The 21,124-nt window shown below is 34.6% G+C and overlaps 3 protein-coding genes across 5 annotated transcripts; 2 read left to right on the top strand and 1 right to left on the bottom strand.

The window, feature by feature from the left end:
* Positions 1-174: 174 nt before the first annotated feature.
* LOC130825660 (uncharacterized) lies at positions 175-9,795 on the top strand. Of its 2 annotated transcripts, none has more exons than XM_057690991.1 (14): positions 175-434; positions 1,007-1,313; positions 3,540-3,714; positions 4,662-4,745; positions 4,846-5,087; positions 5,171-5,390; positions 5,673-5,752; positions 5,830-5,914; positions 6,597-6,728; positions 6,821-6,934; positions 7,007-7,057; positions 7,598-7,682; positions 7,928-7,984; positions 9,220-9,795. In XM_057690991.1, exons 2-14 carry the CDS (start codon positions 1,084-1,086, stop codon positions 9,321-9,323), a joined length of 1,659 nt encoding a protein of 552 aa, XP_057546974.1. In that variant the 5' UTR covers positions 175-434; positions 1,007-1,083; the 3' UTR covers positions 9,324-9,795. The 2 variants fall into 2 exon arrangements, with proteins under 2 accessions (XP_057546974.1, XP_057546973.1); XM_057690990.1 differs by having other exon boundaries at positions 941-1,313.
* A 1,569-nt stretch (positions 9,796-11,364) lies between these two features.
* On the top strand, positions 11,365-14,033 carry LOC130825658 (putative pentatricopeptide repeat-containing protein At3g23330). Its single transcript, XM_057690987.1, has one exon. It carries the CDS (start codon positions 11,470-11,472, stop codon positions 13,690-13,692), a length of 2,223 nt encoding a protein of 740 aa, XP_057546970.1. The 5' UTR covers positions 11,365-11,469; the 3' UTR covers positions 13,693-14,033.
* Positions 14,034-14,409: 376 nt separating this feature from the next.
* LOC130825661 (WD repeat-containing protein DWA2-like) lies at positions 14,410-19,307 on the bottom strand. Of its 2 annotated transcripts, XM_057690992.1 has the most exons (8): positions 18,776-19,307; positions 16,837-16,925; positions 16,159-16,204; positions 15,778-15,848; positions 15,620-15,693; positions 15,441-15,543; positions 15,227-15,291; positions 14,410-14,935 (listed from the first exon to the last, which is right to left on the bottom strand). In XM_057690992.1, the coding sequence occupies exons 2-6, from the start codon at positions 16,878-16,880 to the stop codon at positions 15,494-15,496; spliced, it is 285 nt and encodes a 94-aa protein (XP_057546975.1). In that variant the 5' UTR covers positions 16,881-16,925; positions 18,776-19,307; the 3' UTR covers positions 14,410-14,935; positions 15,227-15,291; positions 15,441-15,493. The 2 variants fall into 2 exon arrangements, with proteins under 2 accessions (XP_057546975.1, XP_057546976.1); XM_057690993.1 differs by having other exon boundaries at positions 15,446-15,543; positions 16,837-19,300.
* Positions 19,308-21,124: the final 1,817 nt, after the last annotated feature.

The raw sequence follows: 21,124 nt of genomic DNA, 5'->3' as shown, positions 1-21,124 counted from the left end.
AGTTTTATACCGTTATCATTCTATCATATATTATATATTATGACTATTATATGAGAAAATATATAATCATGTGATATTTTATTTTATTCGTTTTATCCCGTATTTTTATATTACCAAACACATTAAAGTGTAGAAATAGATTTAGATGCAAGTAAAAAACGCAGGTAGCATTACCTAGAAAGGAGAGTTTTTATCTGGCCCTTTTATTCTGCTACTAAAATTCTTTTCTCCACTCCAGTCGGTCTCCAGTTTCCACCACACACGAACCATTTCTTTTTATAATAACAAAAATAAATTTTATATTAATTTTTCTTCCATTTATTTAAAAGAAAAAAAAAGGGATCATGCAAATTGGTCGTCGATACATCTCCTTATTCACATCTTCACTCCAATTTCTTCTTCTGGAGGAATTTAATTATTGACTCTGTACTTAGGTATTCATCAATCATCATCCATCTACTTTATTAGGGTTTTCGATTTCTTCTTTGCTTTACAGATTTCAATTTTTAGGGTTTTCCTCTTTGCTCTTGTTTTTCTACACTCTTTTTTAGCTACTTACTGATCTCCATGTTCTTTTTTTTTTTTAAGTTTGATATTTAGTTGATACTGTTTGCTGTTCTGTTAATTTGAAGTAATGTAGAGTTTTCGTTTGGACCTTGATGATGATATGATTTTTCATCCTCCTTTTTCATTATTTTATAGGTTGAATATATTATTTTTTTTTTGTTAGAATCAATTGATTGTATATATGATTTTTGATACAAAATTTAAATAATTGCTGTGAATTTGGTAATAATCAATGAGTTAGTTTTGGTAATTGAATTGATCTTATGATTGTTAGGAAGGATAAACAATACTAGGGTTTTGTTTTTAGTTGGTGTGACAATTAGATGGGAAATGCAAATAGTAGATTTTGATTGTTGAAATTTTCATTTGCTAGATTGATTCAGGTTAATTGGCCTGTAAGAAAAAAGAGAGACTGATCCGCGATTGGTTGTTGTTGAAGCTATATTTTAGTGTAATAGAATTGCTTGGAATTTGAAGATTTAGTGTAGAAGCAATTGTAAATTGAAGGAATTGAGCATGGAAGCTGCGAGGAGGTGTTTCTCTGTGTTCAAACATAAAGATAAGGAGAAAGGGGTGAATAAGAAGGAGCCTGCCGTCACTGTCATCAAAGGAAAGGAAGGGATGAAAGTTCCGGTTAATGAGGATGCGTCTTCCACTGCTACTAAGCAGAAGGTTGCTGCTGCAAAACAATACATTGAGAAGCATTATCAGGAGCAGATGAAGAATTTGCAGCAAAGGAAGGAACGGTATGGCTATATTGTTACCTTTCTGTTGCGATTATGATGCTTTTTTATATATGGTATTTTGTATTTTGTACTTGAGAACTGAAAATTCTACAGTGCTATCATGTTGAAGATTATTGGCTTAACAAGTGTTGGATTTGTGGTACTTCTTTGTCTTCTTTTTTGGAAAGTAGTCCTGTTAAAGATTATACTATAGCCTGTTAGTTCATAGATGTAGGATTTTGGGATTTTATACGATGAATATTAGTGCCTTTTAGTTGTTTGATAAGTAGTAATGTATTGCTTTATGTTGTGTCTGCTGAATGAACTCATTTTCTAAAGGGCTTCATTTATTGAGGTGGAATCTCAAGAATGGTATAAGATTAATATAGTGTTGTAATGCTTTTTGCCTTGATTACGCTTGTGGATTTTTGAAATTTAGATATGTATGTGGGCACTTTGACCCTGTCCTATTAATCAAAATAAACTTTTTGATATCACCATTTCGGGTGCTTTGCATCGCTATCATAGTTGCACCTACGTTTATGTAACATAGGGTGTAGGCTCCAAAGGGTTGATTTCTACTAGTTGTTGGATTGGATCTTAGTGGATAGTGATTTTTTTTTTATTAAGATAGTTAAATAAATGTCGGTCAAGAAAAAATTAATTCTTTTCTACTTCATGGTGTCTTGATCATATTGTAAAGGTTTTGAGCATATGGTGTCAGTGAAATCGACAATTAAAATTATTTGCAATCGGAATGAAGTCATTTACATCTTTCATGCCGATTGTGATTACATGATGTTCAAAACCCTAGTGTCATCCTAAAGGTTGCCTTTATTTATTTAGTTGGCTAGAGAATTTCTATTGGCAATGAGGAGAAGGAAATTAATCCTTCGGGTACATGGTGAGATTCGTGATTTATCACAAGGGTGAAGGAGAAAGTCTTCAATCACTAGGCCAATATGTTGTACATTCAACATTTATGGAAAATATTACTTTCCTTTACATTCTCAGCAAGTTACTTCAATCCTTAGTCGTTATTCTAAACTATTTCCCAATTTAACGCCACTTTTCAACTTTAGTAGATGCTAACATTAACACTGCCCCAACCTTGATTCCAACAATGAATAACATTCTATTACCCCAATGAGCCTTAAATCCTACAGCATGAAGCAAAAAAATAACATGGACTATCGTCGGCAGCTAAGATAATAATTTATTCGGTCATATCTAAGACTAATCTACACCTAAGACCATTAATTCCAATGATCATCAGTATATATTCTTCTTTTTCTTCTATTACTATTTTGGTTATATGCTCACTTGGAAATTTTGGTTTTATTACAGATTATATAACACAAAATGAGGATTTTTGTTATTTGTGTGGCTATGCTTAAATTCTAGACATTTATATGCTTTCATATGATAAAGCACTGTATATATGTGTACTTTACTACTGTATATATCATTTTGTTTGATCTTATATGCAGTTTGGTGGTGTTGGATTAATTTCTGGTCTGAATCATTTTTCAGTCTCTCTTTATATTGCTCTTCATCGCCTGGATATGATATGCATACTATAGTGCTGTATATTACCACTGGACAGCTATGCAGCAAGTTTTTTTTTTTTACTTTTTTTTGTTAGAAGACACTGCAGGGTTTATTTTATTAAAAGAAAACACGACTTCTTTGATATTATATGTATGCTTAACTTATTTCTCTTATTGCTTGAGCTATGAACAGCTGGGAGATTTGACCAAAATTTTGTTGACACAATCAATGTTTTGTGGTGTTGGATGGAATTGCTCTTAATCCATGTGTTCAACAAGGAAAATTCTTGATTTTTGCTACAAAAAGACATTCTTATTCAGGAAAATAATACATTTAGATTTATGTTGACTATTTGTGGGTTTTCTGTGTGGGATTTAGATGAATACTAAATATGGAATTATACCCACATTCTTCAAACCTTATTTAGTTTCCACAGATGCTCAATAGACCTTTTTTTGTGGCTTTATTTGCATCATGTAAAAAGATAAATATATAACTCAGATGTATTGTTACTTTTTAAAAGACACCAAAGGAATTCTACTTGCATACCGCAGTAAACTAATTATATTTTCTAGCTCTACTATCTGGGCTTGCTATGTTCTATGCGGAGTTCTTAGTTTCTTGTTTGTGTTTCACCTTTTCTAAAATAAGCTTAACATCCTTATGTTGAACCTGTATATATCTGTTGTTATGCAGTCGTGATAATCTGGAAAAGAAGCTGGCTGATGCTGACGTGCCAAAGGAAGAGCAGAGTAACATTCTTCAATATCTAGAGAAAAAAGAAACAGAATATATGAGACTTCAAAGGCATAAAATGGGGGCAGACGATTTTGATCCCTTGACAATGATAGGAAAGGGTGCTTTTGGTGAGGTAAAGTTGACTGTTCCTCCTTTCTTTTTTATATAGTCTTTATGAAATTTGACATAATTTCTGGTGCAATCGACTTTCTTGGACAATTTTTGATGTTAGAGGGAAAGACACTTATGAATGAGTAGATTTAGATGCTAGCATTAGTCAATCTGCCATCGGACTTATCCTAAAAGCTTGTTTCTGTTAATTTTTTTCCAGAAAGTGTAGATTGCACTGTGGGGCTTGTACCAATGTAAAGTTTTTGGGCTGTAGAGAATCTGTTTGTTTTTTTGATGAGTTCAATGCTATAAGCCAATGACTACTTGTACTCAGCCTTTGCCTGATTTGGAGTTGTGTGATTTCTACACCTTAGATTTCGTTATTATTGAAATTTATTTATCATAATAGTTTTGAGTAGAGGTTAGATTGCCTTCACTGGCGATGGATTTTCTACCTCAAATAAGGTATTTGTCTAGTACAAATAAGCTCAATTCTCTTCTGATTCCTTGTTCTCTTCAACCATTCGTAAAAGTTCTGTAAGAAAATTCTACCTAAGTTCACCAAAGATCATTGCAGTTCAGTTAATTAAGAGAAGGTCCCCATCATCATTTTTGTTCAAAATGTTTTTTTAAGATGATACTGTTCTTTGTTGTTCATATAATTATTTTCCCTATTGATATTCATTGAGATTGTAGTGGATGGTGTTGTAATTATTAATGTCGTCATTGTTGTTCACTGTCTCCATCTTTTTAGTTTTGCTTCTAAGATTACTTCTCAAATTTTTAGTGAAAGAAAAACAATTTATTTTTCCGTATCCAAAATTTTGAACAGCCATGTTCCTCTTTTTCTCTTTTTATTTCCTTCTTAAAAACTCAAGCATTTATTGTTGGTTCTACTAATGAACTGATGCATTTAGTTTTGGCTGCTGCAAACATTGAGCATTAATAGCAGTTTTTGTGTTTTTTCAGGTGAGGATTTGCAGAGAAAAATCAACAGGCCATGTTTACGCTATGAAGAAACTGAAGAAGTCTGAAATGCTTCGAAGAGGCCAGGTATTTCGTTTAGTTTGAATTCCGTCTTAATGTACGTTACTAGAAAATCTTGGTAGCTTGTTATTATGCTATGTTTCTTATTTTCTCCCAAATGGTACAGGTAGAACATGTAAAGGCTGAAAGAAATTTACTTGCAGAAGTCGAAAGCAATTGTATTGTCAAGCTTTATTGCTCCTTTCAAGATGATGAGTACCTTTACCTTATCATGGAGTATCTTCCTGGTGGGGATATGATGACTTTACTCATGCGTAAGGATACGCTAACGGAGGATGATGCTAGGTTTTATGTAGCTGAAACCGTTCTTGCCATAGAGTCCATCCATAAGCATAATTATATACATAGGTATTGTGTTTGTGTGCAAGGCATTCTTATGCTTTGACATTATTATTATGAAGAGGAATAAAATTTTATATTTCATGTTGCAGAGACATCAAACCAGATAATTTACTACTGGATAAATATGGTCACATGAAGCTTTCAGATTTTGGATTGTGTAAACCATTGGATTGCAGAGGCCTTCAGGAAAAGGATTTTTCTGTGGGGAGCAACTTAAGTGGAGCTCTTCAGAGTGACGGACGGCCTGTACCATCAAAACGAACACAACAGGAGCAGTTGCAGCATTGGCAAAAGAACAGGAGAATGCTGGTGATTTTATTGTCTTTTCCCTTTGATATATTATAATACATAAGGTGTTTTTTCTTTGTTAAGGTTGGCTTTCTTTGTTGAACTCACTAGCTGCAACCTGGTTTAGTTTACACAAATGGGTTGGGGCGCATAAGAGAACGTTTATGGTCATTGCATTTTAAGAATTTTCTTGTTCTAAAATGCTTTATGGAAACTTTAGGGGCTTTCTTACTTGACCATGTTAGAACTGATTTTCTTTCAGTTTTAACACTTGTGGATGGCATCTAAGATTACATCTTGCAGGCTTATTCAACAGTAGGTACACCAGATTACATAGCCCCTGAAGTGCTGCTGAAGAAAGGTTATGGCATGGAGTGTGATTGGTTAGCATCCAACTTACATATTTAGCTGTCTACTTACCCGTAATATGTTGTTTCAAAGTTCTTTTTTACGTGGATAGGTGGTCTCTGGGTGCTATCATGTATGAAATGCTTGTAGGATATCCACCATTCTATTCGGATGACCCTATGTCAACTTGTAGGAAGGTGAGCTTCAACATTTCACTTTCTCTTGATGTGCACTTTATAAACTGGAGACTAATATTTGTTAACTTGTAACTTATCTTTTTTAGGACTGAAACAAGTATTGGTACCTATACTTGATGTTGATATGTTCTCTATTTGTGGCATTATTTGTTTGACAATATTGTATAGTAGCAAAGTATGTTGGTTTTGAGTTTGCAGCTTTTTGTCTTCACTTTCCTGTTGCATAATTTCTCCCCTGTTGTGTTGAAAGATGCTGTACTTTTTGTTTTATTTGATTACTTCACAAACAATACTTGATTTTCCTCCTCGAGGCTTGACTCTTGAATAAGTCTGGTTTCAATAGAAAGCTGTCAATAGTGCTTGAAATGCTTCAGTTCTGGGTTGCAGCATATTATATTATGTTTAAACATTTTCTATGTATAAATTTATACTTCGATGTCATGTCGGTTTAAAGTAGCAAGTGGATGTTATTCTACTTAAGGATTAACAGTTTATAATTTTAGAGAATATTATTCATGAAAATATGATCCTTAGTTCCTTCATCGCAGGCAATAAGACCGGATCAAGATTAGAAACATTGGGATTGAAATGCTTGGCTCATTTGCTTTGACGCCACTGGTGTTCTACTATATTATTTTCCTCATATGGTTCTCATTTATATTGTATCATTCTGTGTATGCAGATTGTTAATTGGAGGCACCATTTAAAATTTCCAGAAGAAGCTAGGTTATCAAGGGAGGCAAAAGATCTGATATGTAAACTCCTTTGCAACGTAGAGCAACGGCTTGGAACCAAAGGTGCAGATGAAATAAAGGTGTTTATCCGGCTTCCATTGTAATTTTTGAAGTCTTCTTTTGCAGAGACTTTAATGTCAGAAATGTTAAGTTCTTTTTTGATGGTTATCAGGCTCATCCTTGGTTTAAGGGCATTGATTGGGACAAATTGTATCAAATGGAAGCTGCCTTTATTCCTGAAGTAAAAGACGAACTTGACACTCAGAACTTTGAAAAATTCGAAGAGGTTTGCAATTTCTGACCCAGATTCTCTTTCGTGCCAAAACTTTTTCAATATTAAGTGTGCTCATACTTGCAGACGGACACACAACCTCACCCAACTAATCCCAAAGCTGGTCCATGGAGGAAGGTCAGTATTATGTGCTCCAAATTTTAAAATTGATTACATTACAGGTTTTTGGTATTTTTTGATAGAGGTTGCATTCCTGCCCTATGAACCATTTGGTTATTGTTCTTTGGGAAATGGGGTTATGCCTTCTAGTAGTGTCTTAATTTCTGGTGGCTATTCGTTCATCTTGAAAATTTTGGTGGAGACTTGGATCTAGTGCCCTTTCAAGGCATTTTTTATTTTCTGTTTTGGGATGGGTAAGAGATTTATGGTATCACCTGACAACTCAAGAAATTTCTTGAGAAACTGCTTTTCTTCTCAGAAACTTTATATGAAGTCAAGAGGGGCAGTAAAAATTGAATTCTATTTTTTTTACACGAAGTGTAATATTGCGAATCTTAGGATATTATTGTATGATGCCACTTTATGCGCTCTGAGCTTGAAAGCATGACTATAGGCTTCGCTCTGTGTCGGAGATTTAATTAACTTTTTTGGAAAGTTTCTATTCTGATTTTATAGTCTAGACTTGTTCTTATTTCTTTGTCTTCTGGCTTTTTGCAGATGCTCCCATCAAAAGATGTCAACTTTGTCGGATATACATACAAGAACTTTGAAATTGTCAATGATCACGAAGTACCTGGAATATGTAAGCGTTGGTTTCTTTTTAATACTCTTCGTATGTACCTTATTTTCTCTCTTGTGTGGTTTGATGACACCAAGTTGTCCCTTTAAGGATTAACTATGACGACAATGGTTATCCTCACATTGTTTTCTTGCGCATGCCTCTTTTCTGCGTGCATGTATATTGATATTTGTACAACAAAAATGACTTAGATCTATTCTAGAAGTATTTATTGATAGAATTGTCCTCTAATCTATTTATCCTTGCAGCTGAAATAAAGAAAAAGCATAACAAATCGAAGCGACCAACTATCAAGTCTCTTTTTGGTATGTATTCTTTACTAATGTGATGTGAAAAGCTCACAAAATATACCCTACCATGCGAAAAAATGAAATGTGACATACATCATAAAATCCCAAGAAATATTAGAAAAGGGGTTAAATGAAATACCAAATGGGAACAAAGGTTATTGTTTGGTAGAAAGTGAGTTTTGTTAGCAGTCAACAGGATTATCTTTTGTATTCCTTGTGCTAAAAATCGCAAACTTACCTTTGCTTGATTTTCTTCAGATATTGTTTTCATTATTGTTCTCAACTTTTCTTAGTGATATTTATAAAATTCAAACAGCTCCCCAATGCTACTAAACAGCTCTTACCTATGAGGGATCGACGGGGTTGGATGTACGATACCTTATCCTTGTAACAAAGAAGTTGTTTGTGTTGGACTCTGATAGCTACTGTATGCTACTTCACATAAATAATAAGTGTCAAGTAAGGTATTTTACAATAGTTAATTACTACACATAGAAAATTTACATGCAATAAAAATCAGCTCTGGTCGGTAAAATCAGTTTTAAGTAAAAATCAATAACAACAAAGAACAGGAATTTAGTAATATTCAGTTTTCTTTATGAACAATAGTTTTGATCAGTAAGTTTAGTTAAGAAAAGAGCAAGGCCTAAGTGACCACTCGTGGCATGTTGGAGATTTTTTGGATACTTCATGAAGGATGGTGATGACTTGATGATAATATTTACTGACCATTTTCTTGGGATATAGAGAAAATCTAATATTGACAAAAATAATCTCATAATTTTACTTGTTAAATTTAGCATTAGATGATTTATTTTATTTGTTATATATAGTAAAACTTTTGCATCACCGATTAGCTTAGATTGCACATTGCAGTGAGGAAATTCATACCTTTTGCATCACCGATTAGCTTAGATTGCCGTGAGGGAATTCATACCTTTTGCATTTCAATCTTGGTGACGCAATTATATAATGAGTAATGACAGTCATTAAGCTTTTCCATTTTATAAAATTATATCCCTTATTAGAAAGTTAAGATTTTCAAGCCATTTTCTTTGTCATTACAATTTGATATGGCACAACGAATCACTATTGTTTGTTGCTGCTAATTTTTACTATAAAGTTTTGCATTTTGATGTGTTTCGACGAGGTTTTTGTCATCCATAAACTGAAGATGGAGAACGTTTGCTATGTTATATGTTATATATATATATATATATCTTATCATCATTGTTTGCTTTTCTGTACAGACGATGAATCACAGACCTCGTCAAAGCAGCCTGTTCAAGGAAGCTTCCTTAATTTATTACCATCTCATCCTGAAGTTCCTGAGCAACAGAAAGAACACTTGTAAATCTTGCTAACTCCTCTGGTTATCAGATATAATATATTGATCAAATAGGTTACTTAGTGTTGATTTCAGACTGGACAGTTTTCGTTCATTTAATTGCTGCGTATTGGCTTTTGGTATGCGTAGGAGAGATACTTTGGGAAGGGTTTGGGGCGTAGGCTCAACGATAGAATGATTATTTGAAGGTTGAATTTCTCATCAATATTTTGTAAATTAATAGCCCAAAGTGTATATGTTGATTCAGTCCATTGTTTTTGCCGTGTTATCCAGAAATGATGGTTCCCATCTCAAAAAAGAAAAAAAATGTAATTATTTGTAAAATTGATTGTCCACATTATGATGTGTTGTGCAATGTACTTTTAACATTTTGTAAGGCTAAGGCCACATTAATTTCTTTTTTTGCTCTGCATTCTGTTGTTTTTTTCAAGCGGAATATTGGGTTGTTGAAGATGTTAATGTATGATGATGTTGACTATGTTGTGTTTTGACTCAATTTCGTTTTTATTGTATGCATGGATGCAGAAAGGCAAAGTTAGTTTGGTTGATATTACTATCATATAAAAATAAATCATATTTGTTAATGTGAGATGGTTTCATTGTGAAGTGTATTTCATATACAGGTAGATGTTCCAACTAATACAAATGAGAAATACAAGTTTTTTATTTTGAGACTGTCTCATCGAAACTAACTCTCACAAGAGTATCTGAAATAAAACTCAATTGTGTTGAGTTGTTAGCAGAAGTACAGACTCGCGCTAGAAGTCATAGTCCAGGATAGTGAAAAAGAGGCCAATAAACATTTGCGACATAGTCAACACTTGGTCTAAAAGGCAAGAATTAAATTAATGGAACAAGAAGCATGCTTGACGTTTTGTGATCTCAACTTTGTAATAATTATTCTAAACTTGTCTGTACTTTTCAATGAAAGGGAAGGATCTTGGACCTTCTAATGGAAAGAAATAGTGTAGAAGAATAAAGAAAAATAGAGTACGGACACACACATAACTAAAGGATCAATGCTTTGATGAACAAAGCACGTGTAATATAAATGATGTTTTGTACACTTGCCCTCAAATGAGATTATATTTCATTGATCATTCGGCAATACATTAATAAAATATCATTTATGATGCTTGGTCTCACTCTATCAAACTTTGTATGATATCAAACTCAAAGTTCTATTTTTTACACATAATAATATAAAAAACATTTAGGCTCTTCAAAACTTATTTCTCTCTTGTATGTAGCCACCTCCCATATTTTGGTACTAATTTGGGCCATATATATAGCTCCCTAAATCAATAATTGAACTCTATCATAAGTACAATTTCTGCCTCAATCCTCACAGCAAAACAGAAATCATGCATCATTGTTTGACAACATATTTTCGTTCGAGCACCTTATGTGCTTGTCTGAGCACATTACATTAGACTCTTGATGTTTGGTGGTGCATGTTTCTTGTTCAAAGCACTCAAAGCCGTGTTCAAGGTGCCGTATTGCAACTCTTTTTGTTCTTTCTTGAAGCACCAACTTCATGTCTTTCCTTTCATCTTGCATTCCTATCTATGCCTTGGAATGAGCAAAGATGTGATCAAAATCACATCCAACATTGGTTATTTGGCCCTTACACTAACACTAAAAATGCTACATCCACCAAACTTGATGTTGTTGTCCCTCCTTTTGTCCTTCAACTAATTCTCCATTCTCTTCTCCTTTTTTTTTTTTTTTTTTTAAGATTACTCCCTTTGTTTCAGAATAATTGTTATAATATCTTTTTAAGTCAGTTATATAAAACTACTATAATTCTATTTTTGATCACAACTCACATTCTTTATTTAATTTTTATGCACATACTCTTATTTATCCCACTCCTTAAAAATCGCCAAACTTATACTCATAGGCATAGCATAAAGGAAGTAAATCAATAGTTCTAGCTTTCTAACCCTATCCCTTATTTTCGTGTCATGATAAGGGCAAATGCCGCACAGAGTACACAAATACTACAAAAAATAAAAATATTATAAAGTAAAAATAATGCACCAAAATAAAAAGGTTCGTAAACTCATGAAAATAGAGGAAAGTATTTTGCTAAAAAAAAAAACTGCAAATTACTACTTCAGGCAAATCTCCCAACTAATTTTTGAAAAGAATGAATCCCTCCAAATTCCTCAAAAACCTTCTGAAGAACCCATCTTCCATTTCTTCAGCATCCCAAACAAAACAACTCCATGCCCAGATCATTAAACACAAAGGACTTAACCCATTTTATCTCACTACCCTTCTCTCAATCTACTCTAATTTCAACCTCTTACCTGAGTCAATCACTCTCTTTAATCTTCTTCAATCACCTCCACTTCTTGCTTGGAAATCCATCATTAGATGTTACACTTCTCTTGGGTTTTCCCTTGAATGTTTGTATTGTTTTAATCAAATGAGAGCTATTGGGCTATACCCAGATCATCATGTCTTCCCTTCTGTTTTAAAATCATGCACTTTGTTTAAAAGTTTGAAACTTGGTGAATCTGTTCATGCTTGTATCATACAACTTGGTCTTGATATTGATGTTTATACTGGTAATGCACTTATGAATATGTATTCAAAATTGGAGGGTTTGGATGAAAGGACTGGAGATATGGGTCAGCCCTTCTATGTGTTTGATAAAATGTCACAACGAAAGTTAAGTAATAGAGCAGAAAATGAATGTAAGGTAATTGATAAATTTGGTAAAATGAATGATTTTCATCCAAAATTGGATATGGATTTAGTGGGTGATAATAGCTTAGATCGATCTATTTTGCGAAAAAGTAGTGTACAGAAAGTATTTGATAATATGCCAACCAGAGTACTTGTTTCTTGGAATACTGTAATTTCAGGAAATGCACAAAATGGTAGATTTGAAGATGCTTTAGCAATGTTAAGGGATATGGGAAACGAAAACCTGCAACCAGATGCTTTTACTCTTTCGAGTGTTCTTCCAGTGTTTTCTGAACTTGTGGTTGTTCGTAAAGGGAAGGAAATTCATGGTTATGCCATTAGAAATAGACTCGATCATCACTTGTTTGTTGGAAGTGGCTTGATTGACATGTATGCTAAGTGCACGCACATAAACGATGCGTACAAAGTGTTTAATCTTTTACCCTATCGTGATAGTATCTCTTGGAACACTATTATTGCTGGGTGTGTGCAAAACGGTTTCTTTGATGAGGGCCTGAAATTATTTAGAGAAATGGTGAGCGCAAAAGTTAAGCCTGTGAACATTTCGTTTTCAAGCACCCTTCCGGCCTGTGCTCATCTCACAACATTGAGCTTGGGTAAGCAGTTGCATGGATACATATTGCGGTGTGGATTTGAAGAAAACGCACTTATTGCTAGCTCACTCGTTGACATGTACGCTAAATGCGGGTACATCAAGATTGCTAGGAGTATATTCAATAAGTCGAAGCAACACGATATAGTGTCATGGACAACCATGATCATGGGCTATGCTTTAAATGGGCATCCTGATGATGCCATTTCCTTATTCAAGCAAATGGAAACCGAGGGAGTAAAACCCAACTCTGTCGCCTTTCTTGCTGTTTTAACTGCTTGCAGTCATGCGGGGTTAGTAGATCAAGCATGGGATTACTTTAATCGTATGATCAACGATTATGGACTATCTCCACAGATGGAACACTATGCTTCTGTGGCAGACGTTCTTGGTCGAGCTGGAAGGTTGAAAAAAGCTTACGATTTTATCAGTAATATGTCTGATGCAAACAGTAGTATTTGGTCTACATTGCTTTCTGCTTGTCGGGTGCATAAAAATGTCGAAATGGCTGAAAAAGTTGCTAAAGAAACATTTAAGGTTGATCCGAGTAACATAGAGGCTCATATTTTCTTATCAAATGCATATTCTGCTGCGAGACGATGGAAAGATGCTGCAAATGTGAGACTAACAATGAGGAGTAAAGGGATATCAAAAGAAGCAGCTTGCAGCTGGATTGAAGTGAAGAACAAAGTACATACTTTCATGGCAAACGACAAATCTCACGAAAGTTATGAAAAGATAAAAAAGGCACTAGAAGAATTAGTCGAGAAGATGGAAAACGAAGGATATGTTCCTGATACAAGTGAAGTACACCATGATGTCGATGAGGAATATAAAAGGAGCCTACTTTTTAGTCACAGTGAACGATTAGCTATAGCATTCGGGATCATAAGTACTCCTAAGGGAGCAACGATTCGCATAACCAAGAATATACGAGTATGTAATGACTGCCATACAGCGATAAAATTCATGTCAAAGATTGTTAGAAGGGAGATAATTGTCAGGGATAACAGCCGGTTTCACCATTTTAAAGATGGAAGCTGTTCTTGTAGAGATTACTGGTAGAGTGAACCGACTTTCATGGTGGACGAAGCAGCAGAGGCAAAATCTATCAGCTCGGAAGTGAATACTTCACATTGCAGTAGAGTTGTATATAAGCACATTATGTGATGGTGAATGGTGATGAATGTTGTTAGAAAACAATCTATAATCTATCTTCTATAATTATTAAATAAAACAAGCTTATATCATCTACCTTAAAAAATATAATTTTCCCTCCAGTTTGAAATGATTATGTTATCATTCATAATTTTAAAGTACAAAAAAATTGATCAAAAAAAGTCAAATTGAGTTCGCATTTACAAACATGAGTTCCTTTTTTGTCCTTTCTAATGTTATGACATTGTCTCCCTTTTGTTCGCAGCTATTAATTGCAAACAAATAATTTTGACTTTTTTGACCAATTTTTTTGTTCACTGTTAGTAATTGCGAACATGCCTGACCTTAAACTCAAATATGAAGACGCTTATTTTTTATTTAAGTTTACCCGAAACTCATTTTTTAATTTTCTTTGTTAAAATTACTTATTTATTTCAAATTTTCGTTGAAAATTCACAAAAATGGACCTTTAAATAGGCTTTACACCATCATTAAGACGGTTGAGGGTCGTCTGCACCCTACTCTTTGGTGGGGGGGGCCTGAAAATCTATTTTCGGAACCTCCCTTGATGAAACCGATTCCTCCAAATAATCTCAATCAGAATATCACCTACTAAATAAGGAATCAATTCCAAATTACAGGCACAGCATGAATCATTCAATGCGTTAGAATCATTACAAAGCAAACAAACTAATAGTCCATCAGTTGGGTCAACTACAAAAAGCCTTCTTACACATATAGCCACTTAAACTAGCTCAGTACAATACATAAAATTGAAGTATTCATTTCAGCCAAAAATGCACAATGGCGACTGCCTGCCAGTTTGACGTCAGGATTGGACATCGTACATTTTCCAAAGGGAAGGGAAGCACAAAAAAGTTGCCTAAATCTAGAAAATGGAGATCTTTTATCGGATTAAGAATTAAGACACTGTCGTCAACTCGTCTTGAAGGATTAAGGAAGGGATTGATGATAAATGATTGTCAACTTACTGAGTATATGGGCTCTATATAAGAAGCTTCACATATCAAATCCTTCTAGTTAAACGCATCATCATCATTTTGATTTCTCGTAACACATGAGCACCGCATAGAAAACATTTTAAAAAATGCCTAGAAACAAGGAATAGATGTAGTTTGCAAGGAACTTCCTGCAAACAAAACACCACATTACATAACAAGACTTATTTATCTCGGGTGTAAGGCCGGAAGGCGGCAAGAGGGGTAGGGGGAATAGATCTTTTTGTAGGGTGTGAGAATCGAACCCCTATCACAAAGGTGGAACGGAAAGCCTTCAACCACTAGGCAACCTAGATTCTCATAAGACAATTTCAACAACTGTTTTTACAATGTTTATGAGAAAACAAGTTGCTCAATTTGCTAATCGAGGCGGAAAACCTCTTTAAGCGCTACATCAATTAAGAGATCAAAGACAGACTTACAAGTTATAATGATACATGGGTCTTCACTTTCCGGAAAGATGAGGTTTTATTGATTCTACGACCACCTGTTTGATGACAAAGACAAGATTTCAAAATCAATTCGTACTTCACAACTCATTCCATCAGCATGCAGATTGCAGCTGAAGGCTAAAGTTCCCAATGAATGAAGCTTCAATATTGGGAAAGGAACGGGGTGGGAAAGAGAAATACTAACTATACACTGATTCTCTAAAGCAATTTTCCTTTCAAAACCTCTTTCCTAACTATTCAAGCTTGAAAATCAGTGTGCCAAGGCTCCCTTGAACTCCAAGCAAGGCCTGAAATATGATTCAAGGTGAAAAGTTATTTAACAAAAAGGAACAAATAAGCAATAAGAGTGGATGCCACAGCTACCATAAACACTGTCTTCATAATCACTGTATGATTGCAATGAAGGCTCTGCGCGATTAGTTGTGGACTCCACCAAACTGAAAGAAAATTCAATCGAAGTAAATAAACAAGTTCATAATTACAATAAAGAGGCTACAAAACCATATCAATAAGAATAGCACCTTTCAGTCCTAGCATCCTCACTATGCGTTGGAGCTGACCACAAGCTCACAGACGAATCGGTTCCAGCACTCTGCATAAGTGGTAGCTTGTTAGCATTGTTATAGCTGCAGTTCTATCTTTGTACTCAGCAAATAATAATTTGCACAGAGATATAAAAGATTATAAAAAAATCCTCTAGACTTGCAATAAGTAGGTTACTATCTTTGTATTCATTCAATATTCATTACCCTTGAGATTTAAGCTCACATTTCTGCCTACAGGATGTGACCGGTATCACAAGCACTAAGAATACAAATATGTCAAAGAGCATGATATTTTGTGATACAAGCATTCAGAAAATGTGTAAATTCACATATGTAGAGAGGAAAAAGAGAGAGAACCAAGATTAAACCGCCGTACTCAGGATTAGACCTGAATGTCCATGCCCTGTCGTCGACAGCAAATGAAGCAGCATTAAAAGAGGAAAACTTTTTAGAAATAAGTTCTCCAGACAATAAAAAAAAACCCTAGCAATGAATGCGTAGAGGATCCATGAGAAAAAGGAAACCAACAAGGATAATAGCAATTCAGCATAATTTTTCTGTTCACAACTTTAAGTTTTTCTAGCAAAACCATGGTAACGATCAACTAGATTCATGTGCAATATGCTATGTGTAATTTATATACTTTTATTTTGCAGTACGCAATATGAGGACAAATAATGGTTAGCAGTAAGCTAGTGTTTCACATACGGTCCAGCATTAGTTCTTGGCAACAAGTTCATAAACTTAGAAGTGTGGGGAACTTCGAACTAATCCTCTAATAAGTCACAATTCATCTCATGTTCTACATTCAGAGAAATCATTACTGGTAAATGCAAGGAAAATTATACTGACATTTATTCAGGAATCATAAATTTAGAAAGGAAAATACAAGGTATTGACAGAATAACGTGGTGCCACTTCCCAAACAGGACCCACTTTACAGTCACATTGTGGAAATACAAAGCACGGATTATTTGGAAAACATAAGATGAAACAAAGACAGTAACATTATTTTTGTGCACTTTTAAGTTTTACCAGTGATCATGGCCAGGAAGCTCAGTGATGGGAGCCTTCAACATCCTAAGATCCCAAATGCGTATTCCGGACTCATCCTCTGCAGTTACCTATGAGGACAAAGAATACATATAACATATGCTCTCATAGAGATTTAATCATTACTCTAGATTGACAACATAAACAACAAAACAAACCAGGTAATTGGCTTTTTGTTTTACTCGTCACACAACGCAGGTTTTAGAGAAACATGATCAATTAATGCTAAGATTATAGACCAACGTGTCATAGCAGGGCCATCAAAGACAAGCCATCAACAATGAAAACAAAATAGTACACGTCAGTAATCAATGAACTTATAACAATTAGAAACATAGAACAAGGGGATAGACGACGACATAGCACAGCAATAACGAATCTGCTCATCTGTCTAAACACTTTTATTTACTCATGATTTCTCTTTCAACTACTAATCCCTCGAAGTACATTCAAAAGTAGTGGATCTTTTTTCTATTCATGGCATAGTGACACGGCCAAGGGCGTTATCGGCCACCCCGCGCCTAAAGCAAAATATGAGCTCATACCCCTTCCAGCTAACCCTCTCGGGTCCTACCTTCGGAAAAAAGACACACTGAGATACCAATCCAGTATGGTAACACCTCGGTCAAGGGGCGGTATAAGCCACTCGGCGCCCAATGACAAAAGTATGCTCATACCCCTATACGGTGATCCCGTCAGATCTCACCTAGGGGACTACTAAATCAATCGGATATAATCCAGTTGAGTCACACCAACTAATTGTAATCTAATGCTTAATCAAATAGGAATAACTCTCACTTTCTACTATTAATGAGTGCCCTGGGATAGCAAAATGCCAAAACCCACTGAACAACTCAAACGAAATATGAAATCCACCTATAAAGGAGTCATTCTAACTCCAAGTAAGACATAATCGAATTCTTAAATAGAAAAGAGGATGATCCCCCCTTCTACTGACACTCCTATTCTCTAACTATTCTAAGCTCAAGGATTTCATAATCAACAAGCTCTTCATATAAAGGTTACTCGCTAGCACCTCATGGTTTCGATACAATGCATATTATCACAACAAACAATGATATCTTAAGGGAAAATTGCATATAAGGGTTGGTTACTACGTGTACGTACCTGTAAGCGTCATTGCATGACCAAAAAGTCACAAAAATCACCCAACTAAAGTTCTACCTACCTCTTACGAAATGGGCACCTTTATAAGTTAGGAATAGAACAAATAAGTCCACTTATCTACTTTGTAATACCAACTAAATGCCAAATCACTATCATCCATTCATGATAAATCTCCACTTACTCTAGCACACACACATCTCATTCAACATAATCATAATCATTAACTTAACAAAAACACAAGTCTTTCCATCGCTTTAAGAATAGAAGCATTATGTGGATCGTTCCTTTACATCAACTCAATGTGAGTTACATTGATTCATGTTACTTTAAATATCTAACAAGTCACACTTAAATCTTACAATGTCAATATGTCACTAGTATGACGATAATGACAACTCTTAAAGTCATCACATCGCAATATCATTCATTACATTCTCATAGCTAGAAAAACTACAATTAAAACATTACAACAAGTAACTTTAGCAACCCTCAACACTAAATTGACACTATACTCATGGCTTTACTAAAATTATGCATTTATAACTTCAATAACATTAATTCAAATAATCAAACCACAACCATTAACAACAATTACTCAATTGACAACCAAAACCAATTTCCATTATCACTACAACAACAATTAATCAACCAAATAGGTCCTAAGACAACTTGTAAGGTTATCCAACAATCATCACACCACCAAAATATAGCATAAAAGCACACAACCATTATTTACATTCATACTTCAAACCCTAATTCATAATTATATTTAAATCATCAATCAAACTCTTACCCATAATAAGATCTACAAGAATTAAAACAAAATCAACATAAAACTTATAAACTTGATACAAATTTCCAATTAAAACAAGAAAGAAAAATCAATTAGAGAAGAGAAGGTGGCTTAAAAAGGTGAAACAAGGGAAAAGGATGAAGAGGAAAGTGGTGGTAGTGGTGGTGACACCGGCTATGCAAGGCAGCCGCTGCTCGCGGGGGAAAACGCCGCTGCTGTTCATGGAGGAAGGACGGTTGCCGCTGCTTGTGAAGGGTGGACGCACTGCCGGTCGATAGTAGGTTGGTGGCTACAACAACCAGCAGCTGGCGGCACAACAAGAAGAGGGAAAAGAGGTGTATGCATTAAAAATCGGGAGAAAATAAAAAAGTAATATAAGGGATTGATGTATTGTTCGTTCGTATACATCAATTTATACGTCAATGTATTCACCTTACTATTACAATACATGAGTAATCTCTTTTATACTAAGCAATAGAACACTGTTTAAGTACTATTTGCTACTGTAGAAAAAGATTGAATTGCAACTTTCAATGCATTCACAATCTTATCTACTCCTAACACTCTCCTTGAATGAATTATATAGATATTAAGATTTTATTATAACATTTATAGTCTCAAACTGCCTCATTAAAAACCTTTATCATGAAAAACCCAATGAGATAAAAATATGATTAAAGGGAAAAGAGTACAGTAGGCATATTTCTCCCCCTGAAACTAACATATATCTTGAAACCGGCACATTCTAATCTTGCGTACCAAATACTCGAATTGCTTTGACGGGAGTGACTTTGTGAATAAATCAGCGGGGTTTTCACATGATTGAATTTCTTGGACTTTTATCTTTTTATCTTTCTGCAGATCATGTGCAAAAAGAATAATTTTGGTGGCAAGTGTTTTGTTCTGTCTCCCCTGATATATCCTTCTCTGACTTGGTTGATACATGCATCATTATCTTCATAAATTGTAGTTGGTTCCCTAGTTGTATCGTTTAAACCACAATCTTTTTGGAGTTAGCCGATCATGGATCTCAACCATAGACACTCTTGACTGGCTTCATATAAAGCTATAAGTTCTGCATAATTTGAGGATGTAGTCGTTAGAGTTTGTTTTGTTGATTTCCAAGATATTGCGGTTCCTGCATATGTAAATACATATCCAATTTGTGACTTGGCCATATGTGGATCAGATAGATATCCTGCATCAACATATCCAGTAAGTATGGCATCATTTCCTGACTGGAAAAATAATCCAAGGTCTATAGTTCCCTTTAGGTATCGAAATAGATGTTTTATCTCATTCCAATGTCTTTCTGTTGGTGCATTACTATACCTAGCTAATAAATTTACAGAAAATGCTATATCAGGTCTTGTATTATTTGCTAAGTACATTAAAGCACCAATGGCATTCAAGTATGGCACTTCAGGGCCTAAAATTTCTTCATTTTCTTCTTGTGGACGGAATGGGTCATCCTTTATGTTTAGTGATGGTATCACCATTGGGGAACTTAGTGGATGAGTCTTGTCCATGTAAAATCGTTTTAGAACTTTCTCAGTATAATTGCTCTGATGGACAAATATTCCACTTTTCAAATGTTCAATTTGTAGTCCAAGACAAAATTTAGTTTTTTTTCTAAATCTTTCATCTCAAATTCCCTCATCAAATATTTAGTTGTTATTTCAATTTCTCTTGGAGTTCAAATCAGATTTAAGTCATCTACATACACAACAATTATTACGAAACCGAATTGAGATCGTTTGATGAATACACATGGACTAATTTGGTTGTTTTTGAATCCTGCTTTCATAAGGTATTCACTCAAACGATTATACCACATTCGCCCTGATCGCTTTAATTCATACAATGATCTTTTTAATTTTATAGAAAACATTTCTCTAGGTACATTCTTTATTGGTAAGTTTAGTCCTTCAATGACCTTCATATAGATGTCTGTGTCGAGTGACCCATATAAATACGCAATTACGAAATCCATCAATCTCATGTGTAGGCATTGAGAAACTGTTAAACTTACCAAAAATCTAAGTGTGTTTACATCCACTACTGGGCACATATATAGCGCATCCAAAGATTTTCAAATGTGAAATATTTGGTTCATGACCAGCTACTAATTGCATTGGCAAATATTTATGATATGCTGTAGGTCTTAGCCTAATCAATGATGTTGCATGTAATATTGCATAACCCTAGGCTGATGATGGTAATTTTGATTTCATTAGAAGTGGCCTTGCAATTAATTACAATCTCTTAATTAAGGATTTGCCAAGACCATTTTGTGTGTGAACATGTGGCACAGAGTGTTCCACTATAATTCCAATTGACATGCAATAA

The sequence above is a fragment of the Amaranthus tricolor genome, chromosome 10, assembly GCF_026212465.1.
Source record: "Amaranthus tricolor cultivar Red isolate AtriRed21 chromosome 10, ASM2621246v1, whole genome shotgun sequence".
Classification (NCBI taxonomy): domain Eukaryota; kingdom Viridiplantae; phylum Streptophyta; class Magnoliopsida; order Caryophyllales; family Amaranthaceae; genus Amaranthus; species Amaranthus tricolor.
Note: the sequence above shows the minus strand (reverse complement) of the source record. Positions and strands in the feature narration are given on the sequence as shown.

What these genes read in the sequence shown, in the direction of transcription:
- LOC130825660 (XM_057690991.1), top strand. Translation starts at nt 1,084, where the DNA reads ATGGAAGCTGCGAGGAGGTGTTTCTCTGTGTTCAAACATAAAGATAAG. An exon ending in TTGCAGCAAAGGAAGGAACG is followed by an intron (nt 1,314 to 3,539) that starts GTATGGCTATAT and finishes GTTGTTATGCAG; the next exon opens with TCGTGATAATCTGGAAAAGA. An exon ending in TATGGCATGGAGTGTGATTG is followed by an intron (nt 5,753 to 5,829) that starts GTTAGCATCCAA and finishes TTACGTGGATAG; the next exon opens with GTGGTCTCTGGGTGCTATCA.
- LOC130825658 (XM_057690987.1), top strand. Translation starts at nt 11,470, where the DNA reads ATGAATCCCTCCAAATTCCTCAAAAACCTTCTGAAGAACCCATCTTCC.
- LOC130825661 (XM_057690992.1), bottom strand. Translation starts at nt 16,880, where the DNA reads ATGTTGAAGGCTCCCATCACTGAGCTTCCTGGCCATGATCACTG. An exon ending in CTTCCTGGCCATGATCACTG is followed by an intron (nt 16,205 to 16,836) that starts GTAAAACTTAAA and finishes TGTCGACGACAG; the next exon opens with GGCATGGACATTCAGGTCTA. An exon ending in TTATGAAGACAGTGTTTATG is followed by an intron (nt 15,544 to 15,619) that starts GTAGCTGTGGCA and finishes ATCATATTTCAG; the next exon opens with GCCTTGCTTGGAGTTCAAGG.